This window comes from Protomyctophum parallelum (assembly GCF_964188405.1).
Source record: "Protomyctophum parallelum genome assembly, chromosome: 10".
Lineage (NCBI taxonomy): Eukaryota > Metazoa > Chordata > Actinopteri > Myctophiformes > Myctophidae > Protomyctophum > Protomyctophum parallelum.
This window is the reverse complement of record NC_139704.1, coordinates 48,287,210-48,306,457: the sequence shown is the minus strand read 5'-3', so window position 1 is coordinate 48,306,457 and position 19,248 is coordinate 48,287,210. Positions and strand designations below refer to the sequence as shown.

At 43.8% G+C, this 19,248-nt stretch overlaps 1 protein-coding gene across 2 annotated transcripts; it reads left to right on the top strand.

Annotated features, from left to right (window-relative positions):
* The first annotated feature begins 669 nt into the window (after positions 1 to 669).
* Positions 670 to 11,467, top strand: LOC310866178 (very long chain fatty acid elongase 6-like). 2 transcript variants are annotated; one of them, XM_083775623.1, is made up of 4 exons: positions 670 to 944; positions 5,546 to 5,677; positions 8,668 to 8,819; positions 10,404 to 11,467. In XM_083775623.1, the coding sequence occupies exons 1-4, from the start codon at positions 844 to 846 to the stop codon at positions 10,919 to 10,921; spliced, it is 903 nt and encodes a 300-aa protein (XP_083631749.1). In that variant the 5' UTR covers positions 670 to 843; the 3' UTR covers positions 10,922 to 11,467. The 2 variants fall into 2 exon arrangements, with proteins under 2 accessions (XP_083631749.1, XP_083631750.1); XM_083775624.1 differs by lacking the exon at positions 670 to 944 and adding an exon at positions 1,152 to 1,168.
* Positions 11,468 to 19,248: the final 7,781 nt, after the last annotated feature.

The following is a 19,248-nucleotide window of genomic DNA, read 5'->3' as shown; positions in this document are numbered from 1 at the left end:
TTCTTTTTTGCCAAAAACCTACCGGTAGCCTACATAACTATGGGTTCACACTTATTTTATATTTTTAAGTGTAGCAACAGTGAAAACAGCACATTATAGGTAAACAGCTTACAGTGTTATTATATTACATATTGTGCACATGTTCATTTGGGGGTCCATACACATGTTCATTTGGGGGTCCATGTTCATTTGGGGGTCCATACACATGTTCATTTGGGGGTCCATGTTCATTTGGGGGTCCATACACATGTTCATTTGGGGGTCCATGTTCATTTGGGGGTCCATACACATGTTCATTTGGGGGTCCATGTTCATTTGGGGGTCCATATAGGCTACATGTTAATTTGGGGGTCCTTGACATGAAAATTGAACTAATGCCTTATGCATTGTTCCTTTTGACACGGCTGCTAAAGATATGGTTTATAATGTAATGCCTCTGCTGTTATTAAGACCATGAAATATATATATCATCATTAATCATCATCATCATCATCATCATCATCATCATCATCATCATCATCATCATCATCATCTCAGTCAGTAGGCCTACTGCGTCACTGCTGGGGTGGGGCTAGAGGTGAGGTCCTCCAATCAGTGTGGAGGAAGGCGTGGCCACGCCCCCTCCGGGCTAATAGGATTTGATGTGTGTGAGATAACAGGTGTGCAGAAAAGCACACACACAGAGAGAGACAGACAGACAGACAAACAAACAAACACACACACACCTTCTGTCCGCTGCAAGCGTCGTTTCTTAATAGTTTTTTTTTTTACAGAACCGCTGACTGTGTGTGTGTTTGTGGAGTTTATTTTATTTTATTATAGTTATATTCTTATTGTTTTTAAATGATGAATGAGACTTTGGACCTCCCGCTGTCTCTGTCCGAGTTCAGCTTCGAGCGACGCTTCGACGAGAGAGGAGCGGTGGAGTGGATGCAGGCAAACTGGTGAGTCTGTCTAAACCATAATAAACTTAAACTATAATTATATATCTATATTATGAGTCCATAATGCGTTTGGTTAGAGAGAGGAGCGGTGGAGTGGATGCAGGCAAACTGGTGAGTCTGTCTAAACTATAATAAACTTAAACTATAATATATATATTATCTATATTATGAGTCCATAATGCGTTTGGTTAGAGAGGAGCTGTGGAGTGGATGCAGGCAAACTGGTGAGTCTGTCTAAACCATAATAAACTTAAACTATAATATATATCTATATTATGAGTCCATAATGCGTTTGGTTAGAGAGAGGAGCGGTGGAGTGGATGCGATGCAGGCCATGCATGGCGCAACTGCCTCCGGTTTTACGCGATCGCTACATTTACAGTCCAAACGTTTATATAAACATTCCGATTTCAAATATAAAGTACTCGCCACATGTGCCACGGGTCACGGGTGTTAGAAAAGTGCTGGTACAGCGATTAGCACTGCTGCATCCCGCGTTGTTTAATAAAAAGCATTTTTATCCGAGCAGTTTTTTTTGCCATTGGCTTTCTCAACTACGGGCACTTTGTGGTGTGTTCGATATAGGCACGCTGACCGCACTGCCAACTTTGCCAATACAGACTATAATAGGCGAGTGCGCTCCCGGTGTGCAACTGCGTATTTCCCAAACGAACCCCGTTTGAGAAAAGTAGCCGGGGCGCTCGGATAAAAGTGCTTTGTATTAAACAACGCGGGATGCAGATATGCTAATCGCCGTGCCAGCAAATGTCTAACACCCGTGGCACATGTGTCGAGTACTTTATATTTGAAATCGGAATGTTTATATACATGTTTGGACTGTAAATGTAGCGATTGCGTAAAACAGGCTGCGGTTTGCGTCATGACTGACAGTCATGTTTCAGGGCTAGCCATGCTGGTGAGTTCACTCAGTGAAACTATAATAACCATTATAATTTATTTATTCACGGGTTCATTTGGTTCCGTTTAGTTTGTTACACACTCAGAATGACCGATCCGTTAATTTCGGCTCTGGAATGTGCAAATAAACTGCATGGTGAGTGAGTCACTCAGTGAAACTAATGTTATTATAGCGTGTATGCAAGCCATGGGTGAGTCATTTGGTCCATTTGGTTCCATTTGTTACACTCTCAGACTAGGCCAACTGGTTAGGGTGAGGAATTAATTATTTCTTTAATTTTTTATTTTAATATATATTTTCTCTGCCCTTCAATTGATTCGATGAGTCTGGGCTGAGGAAGAGGAGTCGCCGTGATGGGGGGAAACTGTCCAAAATGTTAAAATATTAGGCCTACATTTGGAAAATGGTCTAAAATAATTACAAGAGCCTCTATGATGGGATCCGTTTCTGTATATAGGCAACAATGCTGCTTTCATCCTCACATGTTGCATCCTCATAGCACACTATAGGCTTCCCAAACACCTGGGTCGCTCTGGACACTTTTATTTACAATCATTTGGGAGACATATTATTTTCAGAAGACATTTAGCAGAATCGGGTCCTCGGGTCTTGACTTAAAGGAGAATTCCATACTAGAAGGCTTTCTTACCTTATTTGTAGTTGTTACGTCCCCACCAAAGAGGTCCAGGTGTTATTTGTAGTTGTTACGTCCCCACCAAAGAGGTCCAGGTGTTATTTGTAGTTGTTACGTCCCCACCAAAGAGGTCCAGGTGTTATTTTGTGCAAAAGTGCTTTATTGGCCATTTCCCCTACCACAAACCTTGAATTAGCACAAGGTTTTTGTGCTAATTCACTTATTTCCATCAAAATAAGTAGTAAAGTGTGCCGCTTGGGATACTATTTACATTATGAAGAGAGGATATATATATATATACACACACACACACGCAAATGTTTTTTGAGCGATAAGAAATAAGTCAATTAGCACCCCAATGTCCCATTCAATGCAATTCATTGAGGGCTTATATTAGGGGAAATGGCCAATAATGAGCTTTTGCACAAAAAAAACACCTGGACCTCTTTGGTGGGGAGTCTTAACGACTACAAATAAAGGTAAGAAAGCCTTCTAGTATGGAATTCTCCTTTAATGGGTTAAGAAGTAATCCACCCCCAGGACCCCAACCTTGAACCACTGACTGAGTGCATTCTACCTATCCTGTATATGATGAGTCAGTGGAACGCATGAGCTCGCCATGTTTTAATCCATAGCATTTATTTTACGCTCCGAGTCCGTACAACACTGGAGAAGAATGTGCTGCTATTCTTTTATGCTCCGTACAACATTGGAGAAGAAGGTGCTGCTGTTCTCAATTGTTACATAATCTCACAATCGTCAATCATTTCCATGTTGGAAAATGTCCAAACATTTTCAAAAATGGCAGAAATGGTTTATCTACAAGCTTTTCATGACGAGTTGTGAGCTGCAGCGGTGGCCGAACGGTTTGCGGAGCGGTCTTGATATATCGGAAGGTCGCTAGTTCATATTTCCCCGGACCGGCATGTTAAAATTACCACCGCTGAAGTGCCCTTGAGCAAGGCATTGAACCCCTACCATGAAATGTTCTATGAGCAGGGCCTGGCTGTAAACAAGTTATTGAGCTTAGTCCAGTTACCCTGGGTAAACATGGTACGTTTGCTTTGCTTAGCTTATCGAAAAACTATTTCTGCCATTTTGTACTTTTAGAAAAAAGAAAGTTAAATGTGTCAATTATTTCCAGCAGTTATTGTGCCATGTCTGCCCTCCCTGTGCTATTTGTGATTAGGAAGCCCAATTCAAAGTAACGTTCAATGCAAAGAGAACACAATTTAATCGCCCTATGGAGGGCCTGAGCCTTTTTCTTAAAGTACAGATGTACTATAGCAGTGTTTCTGTTTCCTAATATATCCATTCTGATACCCACAACCTGTGTATGGGTCGTTACCCATCCACTGGTTCTCCACCTGGGGCCCTCGGCTTCCTTGAGGGGGTTCCAAATGGACCCTTACAGGTCTGACTCTGGGAGTGTACAAATGGACCCTTACAGGTCTGTGACTCTGGGAGTGTACAAATGGACCCTTACAGGTCTGTGACTCTGGGAGTGTACAAATGGACCCTTACAGGTCTGTGACTCTGGGAGTGTACAAATGGACCCTTACAGGTCTGACTCTGGGAGTGTACAAATGGACCCTTACAGGTCTAACTCTGAGAGTGTACAAATGGACCCTTACAGGTCTAACTCTGAGAGTGTACAAATGGACCCTTACAGGTCTGACTCTGGGAGTGTACAAATGGACCCTTACAGGTGTAACTCTGAGTGTACAAATGGACCCTTACAGGTCTAACTCTGAGAGTGTACAAATGGACCCTTACAGGTCTGTGACTCTGGGAGTGTACAAATGGACCCTTACAGGTCTGACTCTGGGAGTGTACAAATGGACCCTTACAGGTCTGTGACTCTGGGAGTGTCCAAATGGACCCTTACAGGTCTGACTCTGGGAGTGTACAAATGGACCCTTACAGGTCTGTGACTCTGGGAGTGTCCAAATGGACCCTTACAGGTCTAACTCTGAGAGTGTACAAATGGACCCTTACAGGTCTAACTCTGAGAGTGTACAAATGGACCCTTACAGGTCTGACTCTGGGAGTGTACAAATGTACCCTGACCCCCTTTTTTAAACTAGCTCCTCGCCACTCGCCCTACACACTTCCACTTGCTTTGAGCATAGATATATAATAATAGAACTGGAATTCCCCTCCCAGCCACTTGCATTGCGTCTCTTATTTATATATCTATGCTCAAACCGAGTGGAAGTGTGTAGGGTGAGTTGTGAGGAGCTAGTTTAAAAAATGGCCTTTACTGTACCCTTACAGGTCCATTTGGTTCCATTCGTACATATATATATATATATATATATATATATAAAAAAAATGCATACAATTTGAGAACCACTAGGGCTAGATACAAAAACATTATGAATGGATGTTAAGCGACAAGGACATAATTGCAATTATGTGAGTGACCATTAATCCAAGTAATTATCGTGACGGGCAGCGCTGGTTCTGTGGGCTGTGGTGGTGCTACTGCTGGTAGTCATAAAGCTTGTGTTTTATTCGTTTTCCAGGACAGTCGTTGGTGTTCTGTGGGCTGTAAGTGATGCTGTTTGGTTCTGTTTTCCAGGAGACAGTTGTTGGTGTTCTGTGGGCTGTATGTGATGCTGTTTGGTTCTGTTTTCCAGGAGACAGTTGTTGGTGTTCTGTGGGCTGTATGTGATGCTGTTTGGTTCTGTTTTCCAGGAGACAGTTGTTGGTGTTCTGTGGGCTGTATGTGATGCTGTTTGGTTCTGTTTTCCAGGAGACAGTCGTTGGTGTTCTGTGGGCTGTATGTGATGCTGTTTGGTTCTGTTTTCCAGGAGACAGTCGTTGGTGTTCTGTGGGCTGTATGTGATGCTGTTTGGTTCTGTGGGCTGTATGTGATGCTGTTTGGTTCTGTTTTCCAGGAGACAGTCGTTGGTGTTCTGTGGGCTGTATGTGATGCTGTTTGGTTCTGTGGGCTGTATGTGATGCTGTTTGGTTCTGTTTTCCAGGAGACAGTCGTGTGTGTTCTGTGGGCTGTATGTGATGCTGTTTGGTTCTGTTTTCCAGGAGACAGTCGTTCGTGTTCTGCGGGCTGTATGTGATGCTGGTTTTCGGGGGACGACACTTCATGAGAGAGAGACCCAAATTAAACCTCCGGAAGCCCCTGATCCTCTGGTCTTTCAGTCTCGCCGTCTTCAGGTGAGTTTTATTAACTATTATTTTTGTGCTCTAAATGTGTTCTAAATCTGTGCAATCAATAGATTTATTGCATGCTTACAGTCTACTGACCTTCAGGCATAATCAAACCGTGACCTAGGACATGGGACATATGTTCATCACTTGACTGAAAGAATGTTCACACCTGTGTCAAACATTTCAATTGAGAATGATGGCTCATGGGAGTTGTAGTACTCTGTGAACTACAAGGCACCCACAAAGACACAAAGGATCTTTAGTGTTTTTAAATGTTCAAAAATGGCACATTTACAAAGCTTGCAGAGCGGCATGAAGTGACTATATAGGTTTTTCTGGTTTCCTTATGTGGAAGCATTTCACTTGTTAGGGTTAGGGTTAATTATTATAATACGCAATTGTCTAATCGCAAGTATTTGAGAAAATCTCAATCGTTTTTTTGCATAATCGCCATAATATATTCCATGTTGAATTTTAAGAAAATTGTAAACTGCAGATCTAGTCTAAAAGCTCACAATGTGATGAGTTTTGATCTTGTAAGATCGGCTGTTTTAGCTTGTTAAAAGTTTGATATTGGAGTTGAATGGACACACTTAGATTTCATCATGTTGTGAAGGTTTATTCATTTGCTTTGCCAAAAAACAATGAAGTCAGTCATTGTATTTACAGCATGTAAACTGTCCCCTCAGCCTCGCTCTGACAATTACAGGATTTGATTTATGTTGGCAGGCTCCAAAAAGAACAGGTGTGCCGTACTGCGATTGCATCATGCATTGTTAGGTTGCCATGATGGAGTCTGCCTGTGATTATGTCAGCAGTTTGTACAAGAAAAACATTTAGATTGATGCGCTCATGTTTCGTAGATCCGTACATAATCGTATCCATAGTTGGACATTATTCATGTCTATACATGTCTACCCTTTTCCCTACACCATATGTGTGTGGTGTCAAAGTATTGAGGGTTTTAAGTGGTTAAATGTAAGAAAATACCTGGTGGGCTGAAGCACGTTTAAGACACTGAGGAGGAAAACTCATATGAAATAGTTCAGACAACATGCACCCCGGGCGGGAGTGAGCAGTCGTTCCGGCCGACATACAGTAACTTCAGCTGGTTCTAGCTATGGATTAGGATTAATGTGCGTGTATGTGTGCACACACATGCATGTACAGTAGCCTACACACACACACACACACCCCCTCTCAATTGAATCATATTGAAGCACTTACTAAATTGTCTTTCCTGTTCATTCCACTATACACATGAATCATCTCACACTATGGATAATGTTGAGCTTTTATAGAACGTGTGCATGTCGTAATGTTTGCTTGTACAAATATTGGTGGACGAACGGCCTCCTAGTCGGCCTCCTAGTCCTCAGCTAAGGGGTCCCTGCTTCATCTCTCTCAGCTAGGGGGTCCCTGCTTCATCTCTCTCAGCTAGGGGGTCCCTGCTTCATCTCTCAGCTAGGGGGTCCCTGCTTCATCTCTCTCTCAGCTAAGGGGTCCCTGCTTCATCTCTCTCTCAGCTAAGGGGTCCCTGCTTCATCTCTCTCAGCTAGGGGGTCCCTGCTTCATCTCTCTCTCAGCTAAGGGGTCCCTGCTTCATCTCTCTCTCAGCTAAGGGGTCCCTGCTTCATCTCTCTCTCAGCTAAGGGGTCCCTGCTTCATCTCTCTCTCAGCTAAGGGGTCCCTGCTTCATCTCTCTCTCAGCTAAGGGGTCCCTGCTTCATCTCTCTCTCAGCTAAGGGGTCCCTGCTTCATCTCTCTCTCAGCTAAGGGGTCCCTGCTTCATCTCTCTCTCAGCTAAGGGGTCCCTGCTTCATCTCTCTCTCAGCTAGGGGGTCCCTGCTTCATCTCTCTCTCAGCTAGGGGGTCCCTGCTTCATCTCTCTCTCAGCTAGGGGGTCCCTGCTTCATCTCTCTCAGCTAGGGGGTCCCTGCTTCATCTCTCTCAGCTAGGGGGTCCCTGCTTCATCTCTCTCTCAGCTAGGGGGTCCCTGCTTCATCTCTCTCTCAGCTAGGGGGTCCCTGCTTCATCTGTCTCAGCTAGGGGGTCCCTGCTTCATCTCTCTCTCAGCTAGGGGGTCCCTGCTTCATCTGTCTCAGCTAGGGCGTCGGTCCTTGGGCTGAAACGCATTGAAGTGGGAAAAATAAGAATCCAGAATGATTAGACTTCCTCATGTTGATTGTTACAGTTATTATTGTTAGTTATTGCAGTCATATAAATAATACAACCTTGAGTATCGCACACAACAACTCGTGATAGATAAGAGCAGCTCTCTTCAGTCACACCCTGCATTGTTTTGCTTGGTTTCTGCCTGCTGTCAACGTGCTGCAGACACATCTCTAATTAACCGTGCACAAAGTGCAATGAACAAACATATAGTTGGATGCCTGAGTTAACCTTAGTTAACACGTTGAATGAAAGGTAGAGGTGGATATAATTGCAATGTGATGACAGGTTGGAACTTCAGGGCAGGCGACTCGAGTTGAACCCGAGAATGAGGACATTTGTTCAAGATTGGTATAGTTGTCAGTCGCCCTCATACTTGTATATTTGGTTTGTATATATTTTCCACCCTACTCCTCTCGATCTTCACAAAGTTGCAAGCTTGTAGATCTGCTACTTTAGTGTTGCATTGTGTTTTATGTCCAGTATAATCGGTGTGGTTCAGTAAAGCGTTATTCATACTGTAGTCTTTATCGGTTGTGAGGTGACCACCGCAACTGCAACATGACGTCATGGAGCCGCGGTGAAGAGCAAACTATACCGCTCTCCTCCCCACCCAGCCCTTCTCTCTGTTTTTACCACCTCCACGTTATTACAGCTCCGGTGGTCACCTCACCACCGACAATCCAGACTATGAATGGGGCCTAAGTGAGTGTTGTTGCAGTGCGTTTCTGTCCAGTATCATCGGGGCGTTTCAGTTAACAGTGAGTGTTTTCTGTCCAGTATCATCGGGGCGTTTCAGTTAACAGTGAGTGTTTTCTGTCCAGTATCGTGGGGGCGGTGCGGACCGGTCTATACATGTCCCACATGTTGTCCACCAGTGGCTTCCGGGAGTCCATCTGTAACCAGAGCTTCTACAGCGGACCCATCACCAAGTTCTGGGCGTATGCCTTCGTCCTGAGCAAAGCTCCTGAGCTGGGTGAGTTCACGCTCTCCACATTTCCCCCCACATCGTCTCTGATGGGTGGAAACTGTTCTTTTAAAATATTAGTTTCTTAAATGTTAAACTGCAGATCTACAGCTCCATCTCAATGAATTAGAATATTGTGTAAAAGTTAATTGTCTTCTGTAATATAATTCAAAAAGTCAAACTTTCGTATATTCTCAATTCATTGTGCAGAAAGTGAAGTATTTATCTATCAACAAATTAGAATATTATAATATAATATATATATAGTATAGGACCACTAAAAAAATGATTTTAAACGAGAAATCGCCTGAGCAAATGCAGTGTGCGGGTGTATTCGATTGCTTTCAAACAAGAAATATCGACCATCTGTAAAGTATATTAATGTATGCAGTTCATATTTGGTCTGGGCTACTTTTTGAGAAAAAGATATTTCATCAATGGGGCGTGGCATGGAGGTGATCAGCCTGTGGCACTGTCGAGGTGTTATGGAAGCCCAGGTTTGCTTTGATAACAACTGTAAATTATTTTTTATTGTTCAGTCTTTATGTCTCACACCTTCCTCTTGACAACGCAACCTAGATTCTCTGAGGTTCAAGTCAGGCCAGTTGGCTGGTCAGTTTAGCACATTGTGTTGAGATTCTTTTTTGATTTTCATTAAAACAAAAGGGTTTAAATACTTCACTTTATGCACAATGAATTGAGAATATATGAAAGTTTCCCTTTTTTGAATTACATTAGGGGAAAGAAATGATCTTTATTTTGTATTCTAATTAAGCTGGAGCTGTGTGTGCATTGTGAGGCTGCAGTGCGAGTGTACAAATGGACCCATACGGGGCCATTTGGAACCCACTCGAGGACACTTTGAGACCCATTGGTGTAGCGGGAGTGTTTCCAGTGATGGCAGCACCCTGACTCTTGTTTGACCAGGAATGGAACAGACGGAGCCTTCATTAGTATCATTGGTAACACCTAGAAATAGGAAAGGGGCCCCTAGTTCTTCTTCTCCAAAATGGCGTGCGTGTATAGAGCCCATTTGATGGTCCTAACTGTCAGTGTTTTCGTCGACTAAAACTAAGATGAAAGACGTTCAACTACCTATTTTCACTGACAAAAACAAATGGAAACTAAATAAACTAAGCTACGATGACTAAAACTAAGACTAAATATACTGACAATTTCGTCGACAACTAAAAACTAGACTGAAATGTTAGGAAGGGACTAGTCGACAAGAGATCCAGTATAAGTCATTTTACACTTGCTGAAAATAGCTGATCTACAAGCTCACAACGCGTTGCGTTGCGAACTTGTAGATCAGCTATTTTCAGCAAGTGTAAAAACACTCATTATCATCAAGCATCAAGACCCAACCAAAATACATTTTAGTCGACTAAATCAACTGTAGATTTAGTCGACTAAAATCTTATGACATTTAAAACTACTAAAACTAGACTAACACTAAGACATTCCAGGTGACTAAAATGTCACAAACTAAATGAAGTTTTAGTCCAAAGACTATGACTAAACTAAAATAGAGATTTGCTGCCAAAAACAACACTGCTAACTGTCCCCCCCCCCCCCCTCCTCCCCCTCCAGGCGACACGGCGTTCATCGTGCTCCGTAAGCAGCGGCTGATCTTCCTCCACTGGTACCACCACGTGACGGTGCTGGTCTACTCCTGGTACTCCTACAAGGACCGCGTGGCGGGCGGCGGCTGGTTCATGACCATGAACTACTGCGTGCACGCGCTCATGTACAGCTACTACGCGGTGCGCGCCGCGGGCTACCGCGTGCCCAAGCCGCTGGCCGCGCTCATCACGGCCGCGCAGATCTCCCAGATGGCCATGGGGCTGACGGTGGCGACGCTGGTGTGGCGCTGGATGGACGGCGGTGGCGGCGACTGCTACTCGCACCGCGGCAATGTGGTGTGGGGCACGCTCATGTACCTCAGCTACCTGCTGCTGTTCGTGCACTTCTTCTACCAGGCCTACGTCAGGGGGGGCGGCAGCGCTGAGCGCAAGGACGCCCGCTGCGGTGTCGGGAACGGTGTCGGGAATGGCGTCGGGAACGGTGTCGGGAACGGGGCCGAGCGCAAGGCCGTGAAGGTTGAGTAAACGCCCTCTTCCGGTTCGTACCCGACGTGTCGCGTGATGGGAAAAAATGTGATAGACCTTAAACAAGCTCGCCAAACCCTCTCCTTTAGGACTGTGTCCACCAGGAAACTGCGAGCGGACCCTGCTTTTTTTTTTGTTTTTTTAACCCTTCTCGTATTATTATAATTTAAAGGTTTTCTGACACTTATTCACTTTAATCACTTAATCTAAGTTAGAATTTATCACTTTTTAACCTTTCACCCTGTTCCCTTCTCAACTGAATGACCTAGTAGATGCTGGCCGGTCGTCAAGAAGTCGCATCATTTCATTCCTCTGTCCTTTAAATTGTGACACACACACTTTATGTCGTCTCTGTCGCCGGGCGAAAACCTTGCATGTCCAAGATGGATTACTTAATCAGGTCAACGGTCAAGACCCTACGGCGTTACTTAATCAGGAACGGTCAAGACCCTACGGCGTTCCAAGCTCTTAATACTTTACATCCGTTAAAGATTTTATCCCCACAAACTGTCTTGACCGCTTTTCCAATTTTGTCAAATAGCCGATCTACAATCGTAGCAAGGTTCATGAGGTTCTTTTTTTTTTGCCCGACGGTGACTAGTCGATGATGTACGTACGTACGTACCCTGCCAACATTCCATGGAGGTGACACACACACACACACACTCCCCACCTCGATGACAAACTTAAGAACAACATTCCGACAGGCAGAGGTAACATAATGCCATCCTCGCCTCACCTCGCCAACCCAACCGGTTTCACCAGTTAGTTCAGTGAAGCTTCCACTCCTCCCCCACCCCCACCCACCCCCCCTCCATCGTTGTACATAATTAAATACAGTAGCTTATTGCTCTGCCTGTCGCTCAAATCTGAACAGTCGACGTTCTGCGGTGAGTTTTGAGTGACACCACCGCTGGGTTCTGTCAACCTTTTTTTTTTTTCTTTTTTTTTTTACAAGGGCATGACGGAAGAACTGGTTCTTCCAAGTTTATAGCCCATTCTTGGGCGGGAACCCCTTTAGAGACTTTCGACTTTAGATTAGTCTTTAAACATTCTGTGAGAAGAAGTGACATCTTTATGTCTCAAGTCACTGTGGTGTTAACGTAGCTCGTGTACTGTAAGCTCTTATTGTCGCCTGCAGTCCATATTTATTCCGTCAATGATGTGATGATGGCAACTTGGGAAAGTAGCCGGAAAATTATTTAGTTTCTCATTTTTACATTAGTGTTTTTTTTTTACATTATTTATTGATTTGTAATAACTCTGTGTGGCTTTAGTGTTCCACTATTGAGTCTTGAGGATCTGGCGCCCTCTTCTGTTGGCTTTTTACTTAACAGCCCATTTAAAAGTGTCTGCTTCAGTCTCTTGATGACAATATTCCGTTTGTCCGTTTCTCTCTACCTCAATGTAAAGGATGTTGTTTTTAAATCTTTCTGAAGCAGGTGTTCGAAGTCTTTTTTTTACATCTTACTTACTGTATGTTGACAAAATGACCTGAATGTAACTCTTTGCTTGCTTTAATGTTGACGTTTCTCAGTAAGAATGGCTTCCTCCTTTCGTCATGGTGCTGCTGTTAAATTACATTGAAGGTGATCGGCTTTTGAAAGCACCGTTTCAAAACTCCAGGCTTCCTTTACGAGCCACGATGATCAGAAACTAAAGGGCATTCATTTGTGTGAAGTCACGCTTGTCAGAATTTTGTCAAATCGAATGTACAGTATAGAATGAGAAAGCTGCGTTTTGTATTTGCAAGATGATGAAGACTTGCTTGATTTCACACGCGCTGCAGATGAGACCTCTGGTGGGCCTCTGTGTGGACGCTGTGCTTGAGTGTAACTTAATTGTTATGAATGACAACGCAAACTGTATGAAATGTTTTTTTAAATATTATTGTATATTAAAGTTGTATCTTTTAAAATGATTTAGCTGGAACTTTTTTTTCCACCCCAAAAGAATCTTGTTCTCCGATCTCAAAGGATGACTTCACTAATGCTCTAATAATAATAATATTATTTTATTATTACTAATGCTCAAATGGTTTTATTTTTTCTTTACTGGTCTGTCTCTCATAGGAGGGCTGTGGACACTTAAGAAAACGTCTACCAGTGACATCATAATTGGGTAGTTTATTTTTTTCTTCCATAAGATTTCAAAATGTTTAGTTTTGACTTGTATTAACGTTAGAACAATGGCTTCCATTATGAATGGAAAGCCTGCGGTTTCTATTAGACCACTTTGACCTGAGGATCCATCTGTGTCACCTTAGAGCTTTTAACCATTATTTAAAACTTTAGCTGTTGAGAAACAAGCTGTGCTGTGGACAGATGAGCTTGTAGATCTGCTCATTTTGAAAAAATCGTGAACGTGCACATTCTTTAATATTATTTCATAGTGAATTGTCGGGTCTTCATAGGATTAGCTTGGATTCCCCATCGATTATGTCAGACAGGTAGAAATGGGACCATAATATTATAGTAATATAGTATATTATGAGTTATAGTGGGAAAAAGTACTCAATTTATCTTTTTACTTGAGTAACATTTTACTTTACCGTAAGTAAAAGTTTGCTGAGTAAATGTTAAACATTTTAATTGTGCATAATGTCATTTCACAAGTTCAAAATGTATAAACAATATTTTGAAAATGGCCGAACTACAAGCTCACATTGACCATTTTCAAATGCCTGGAATATATATAGGGCTGATGTGGTTAATGTACTTACTGTGTTTTTTAATCAATCTACAAACTAAAGTTTTCAAATTAATGTAGAGGAGTAAAAGTAGACGTTTGGACAAACTTTTATTTCATTATTTTTTTTTATTCATAAATGTTTTGAAATAAACAATGTAGGAAACCAAAAATAAGGACTCATACAAACATGTCCACGACCCATAAATGGGTCCCGACCCGCTGTTTGGGAAACGGTGCTTTAATGCATCAATTTATCATTACAAAGGAATATGGTGAGCTGGCAAAATAATAACAAAGGCACTTTGAGGAAACCATTTAAAATGTTAAAAGATGGAGTGTTGTACTACTGGAACTCAATACCGCCCCCAGCTGGTGGAGTCGGGTTAATGGAGCAGAGGTTCAAAAACATTTTCGGCTCAGGTCACCTCCTGTAAACTAAGCTTTTACTTAAATAGCACATTGTCATTGTTTATAAGGATCCCCATTAGCTTTTGCCTTGACAAAAGCTAGTCTTCCTGGGGTCCGACAGACAAACATTTAACATAGGCAATACTTACAAACACTAACTCAAAATAAAAAACAAAAACATAGCAAAAAATCACTTTCAACACATTATACATTTGAATTGTTCTTTTCCCAGGGTTACTGCAGTATGATTTACATAAGGTGTTCTTTTAACTTGATTTTAAAGATGAATTTTGTATTTGTATTGGTTATACACTTTGGTAGTGCATTCCAACCTATTACTGCTCTATAGATAATAGAAGATTTAAGAATATTTGTTCTTGGTTTAGGTGCCACCAAAACACCCGAACTGGCTTGTCTAGTCATATGGTTATGTTCGTCTCTTACATGTGCTACCTGTTCAGAGAAATACTGTGGTTTTTTGTCCATTAATACATTTCTGAAAAACGTAAGAATACGTGAATGTAATCTATTCTCAACAGTAAGCCATGATAGATTTCTGTGCATTTCTGCAATGTGTGTCCTGTTGGAACACTGGAGAGCTAATCTGGCAGCTTTGTTTTGAGCTATTTGTAATTTATGTATGTCTGTTTTTGTAGCCGATGACCAGATGACTGGGCAAATACTCAAGATGTGATAACACTAGAGCTTGAATTACTGCTTTCCTAGTGTTTAGTGTTATGTAGCTAGAACATTTCCTGGTTACGGCAATACTTCTTCCCATTTTAGTTACTATATTGTCAATTTTGTTTAGTCCAATTAAGTTTAGGATCTAGTAGCACTACAAGTAATTTAGCCATGAACGGTACGCACATATATAACTTATTCCCCCTGGAGAGGAACTGGAGAGGTTATCAGTGTCCATTTCTAGGATAGATTGTAAATACTTGCCGTTTTACCACTTATATTAAACCAAACATTCACCAAAAATAGACCATCTACAAGCTCACAACGTGTTGTGTTGTGAGCTTGTAGATTTGCTAGATTTGGTGAAGAGACTTGGGGCCCTATTTTCGTGAGTGCTAAAGTGCCTTTTTTACTCTAACACTTTTGAATAGTTCAGCTAGCCGATCTACGTCGAGCTTGTAGATCTTGTAGATTTCTAAAATGTTTTTCTAAATAGTAAAAAAAAGGGATAAGGGGTTTAGCATGGATGAAAATGGGGCCCTTATCCCTAAACTTATTTGCCTTTTTTTTTACTATTGTGAAAAATATTTAAAAATAGTTCAACTAGCTGATCTACTTTGACACGTTGTGAGCTTGTAGATCAGCTATTTGAAATATTTAAAAACAAAATGACCATGTTTAGGGGTAAGGAGGCAAGATATGTCCCCAGGTTACTGTAGAATAAAAAAAGAACATACCAAGTAAAGTGCAATAAGTGACATTGATAAATTCCAAATATTATCACAGTATTCTGAGGCACCCCATGACCTACGTCAAGGCACCTTAGGGTGCCACGGTGGCACCCACTTTATTTTTTGTTATCCCACGATTTTGTAACCCATTTTTCACCCCTGTGTCAATCATCTAATGTGATCCTGGGCTCTACACACCCTCCACCAACCTAGTCCCCATATATGGGGGACAAGGGGAGAGCAACGGACTTGAACTCATGCTTCCTTCATGCCTGAGTGTCCAAGTTGCTCCTTTCCACCTGACAGGGGGGAGTTTCCCGGGTTGGACGTAGCGCGTGGAAGGAACACGTTATTCCAACCAGTTCCTTTCCCCTCCGTCAGGCGCCCCGGCTGGCGGCACCCACTTTGAGTCCCAGTTCTATTGGAAATCACAGTAGGGAAATCTTAGATCACGTCATATAAGAACTGTGTTACAAAAATACACCGATCAGCCCTGCGATTATAACTCATGAATCATCGACCGGTGGTGAAAAAAGTACTGATTTATCCAAAGGTTACGATTTATTTTCCCCTCCAGACAGAGATCAGATGTAACAGACAGAGTCACACCTGACAGAATCACAGGGCAGATTAGTTTATCTTCAGAAACACAGAATGACGTGATCCAAGATGCCTTTATATATATGCGAAGAAAAGATTGTACCATAAAATGTCATCGTATGACTGCCATGGAGGCAGACATGCCAGTATTGGGATTTATCTTGCTAGTAGAGAGAGAGCCGAGTACACTCTGTTTACTGCCATGTAGATTAATTAATGCTCTTTATCCAGAGAGACTTACAGAACGCAAGGTAAACGCATACATACAGTTAGAATGCAGAGAGACAGCCTCAGTAAACTAGGATAAACAGGGAAACCAAGAACCTAGCATCAGTCTAAGCAACATATAAAAAAGAAACTATATAAACTATAGGATTCCAGGAGGGGATGTTCCCCAGCTAAATGATGGAGAGTTGGAAACCAAATGGACCATTATAGGTCTTTAACTCTTGAAAGAGTAAAATGAAACACTTCCGGGTCCACACACTTTTGAGTGTACACACTCAAAAGTTACTTAATTTACAAGAAGTCTACACAATTAGAGAATGTGGAAGAATTGTTATTTTGACTGTTTGCCTGTTATCTCTCCTAATGGTACCAATACAGCGTCAATACAGCATGGAATTGTCTTTAGTTTTGGTTCTAGAGAGATTAAACCTAAATAAATGGTCTCAAATTCAGAATAAATAATGGCCCTTGATATGAAAAGGGTTGTGGTCTATACACCGTCAAGGGGGTGTCCTGGTTTCGGTTATATGTGTGGATTCGTTGACGGTTATTCAGTCCCATGATGTCCCTCCACCTGCTTCAAATGTTATCAACCCATAAAACGATAATCACCCGTATGTTCTAATCAAGACCATTCAATGAAGCCAGTATGGACATTACTGCCACCGCAGCGAAGAAATCGTGAAACTGACTTCCATGGCCGGTTAAGACTGAGGTTAGGGTTAGATTTAGCCGTTTACGGTTAGTAAATAGTTCGGACAGACGCGACCAACGCAACGTCGGACAATGGCTGACAACAACGTTGGTATGTGTGAATGTCCATAACTGGCTGCATTGCATGGTGTTGATTCACGGCTGATGACGGACATTAAATACACATTCAGGGTGACTTCTGCCCCATGTCCCCCCCAGTCTGAGACTACATTCAGGGTGACTTCTGCCCCATGTCCCCCCAGTCTGAGACTACATTCAGGGTGACTTCTGCCCCATGTCCCCCCAGTCTGAGACTACATTCAGGGTGACTTCTGCCCCATGTCCCCCCCCAGTCTGAGACTACATTCAGGGTGACTTCTGCCCCATGTCCCCCCAGTCTGAGACTACATTCAGGGTGACTTCTGCCCCATGTCCCCCCCAGTCTGAGACTACATTCAGGGTGACTTCTGCCCCATGTCCCCCCCAGTCTGAGACTACATTCAGGGTGACTTCTGCCCCATGTCCCCCCCAGTCTGAGACTACATTCAGGGTGACTTCTGCCCCATGTCCCCCCCAGTCTGAGACTACATTCAGGGTGACTTCTGCCCCATGTCCCCCCCAGTCTGAGACTACATTCAGGGTGACTTCTGCCCAATGTCCCCCCCCAGTCTGAGACTACATTCAGGGTGACTTCTGCCCCATGTCCCCCCCCAGTCTGAGACTACATTCAGGGTGACTTCTGTCCCATGTCCCCCCCAGTCTGAGACTACATTCAGGGTGACTTCTGCCCCATGTCCCCCCAGTCTGAGACTACATTCAGGGTGACTTCTGCCCCATGTCCCCCCAGTCTGAGACTACATTCAGGGTGACTTCTGCCCCATGTCCCCCCAGTCTGAGACTACATTCAGGGTGACTTCTGCCCCATGTCCCCCCAGTCTGAGACTACATTCAGGGTGACTTCTGCCCCATGTCCCCCCCCAGTCTGAGACTACATTCAGGGTGACTTCTGCCCCATGTCCCCCCCAGTCTGTGACTACATTCAGGGTGACTTCTGCCCCATGTCCCCCCAGTCTGAGACTACATTCAGGGTGACTTCTGCCCCATGTCCCCCCCCAGTCTGAGACTACATTCAGGGTGACTTCTGCCCCATGTCCCCCCAGTCTGTGACTACATTCAGGGTGACTTCTGCCCCATGTCCCCCCCAGTATGAGACTACATTCAGGGTGACTTCTGCCCCATGTCCCCCCAGTCTGAGACTACATTCAGGGTGACTTCTGCCCCATGTCCCCCCCAGTCTGAGACTACATTCAGGGTGACTTCTGCCCCATGTCCCCCCAGTCTGAGACTACATTTAGGGTGACTTCTGCCCCATGTCCCCCCAGTCTGAGACTACATTTAGGGTGACTTCTGCCCCATGTCCCCCCAGTCTGAGACTACATTCAGGGTGACTTCTGCCCCATGTCCCCCCCAGTCTGAGACTACATTCAGGGTGACTTCTGCCCCATGTCCCCCCAGTCTGAGACTACATTTAGGGTGACTTCTGCCCCATGTCCCCCCCAGTCTGAGACTACATTCAGGGTGACTTCTGCCCCATGTCCCCCCAGTCTGAGACTACATTCAGGGTGACTTCTGCCCCATGTCCCCCCCAGTCTGTGACTACATTCAGGGTGACTTCTGCCCCATGTCCCCCCAGTCTGAGACTACATTCAGGGTGACTTCTGCCCCATGTCCCCCCCAGTCTGTGACTACATTCAGGGTGACTTCTGCCCCATGTCCCCCCAGTCTGAGACTACATTCAGGGTGACTTCTGTCACATGTCCCCCCCAGTCTGAGACTACATTCAGGGTGACTTCTGCCCCATGTCCCCCCCCAGTCTGAGACTACATTCAGGGTGACTTCTGCCCCATGTCCCCCCCAGTCTGAGACTACATTCAGGGTGACTTCTGCCCCATGTCCCCCCAGTCTGAGACTACATTCAGGGTGACTTCTGCCCCATGTCCCCCCCCAGTCTGAGACTACATTCAGGGTGACTTCTGCCCCATGTCCCCCCCAGTCTGAGACTACATTCAGGGTGACTTCTGCCCCATGTCCCCCCAGTCTGAGACTACATTCAGGGTGACTTCTGCCCCATGTCCCCCCCCAGTCTGAGACTACATTCAGGGTGACTTCTGCCCCATGTCCCCCCAGTCTGAGACTACATTCAGGGTGACTTCTGCCCCATGTCCCCCCAGTCTGAGACTACATTCAGGGTGACTTCTGCCCCATGTCCCCCCAGTCTGAGACTACATTCAG

Bases quoted from the DNA above. Each gene is read 5' to 3' on its own strand.
- LOC310866178 (XM_083775623.1), top strand. From the start codon at position 844: ATGATGAATGAGACTTTGGACCTCCCGCTGTCTCTGTCCGAGTTCAGC. The intron at 945-5,545 runs GTGAGTCTGTCT...TCTGTTTTCCAG, and splicing joins GAGTGGATGCAGGCAAACTG to GAGACAGTCGTTCGTGTTCT. The intron at 5,678-8,667 runs GTGAGTTTTATT...TTTTCTGTCCAG, and splicing joins TTCAGTCTCGCCGTCTTCAG to TATCGTGGGGGCGGTGCGGA.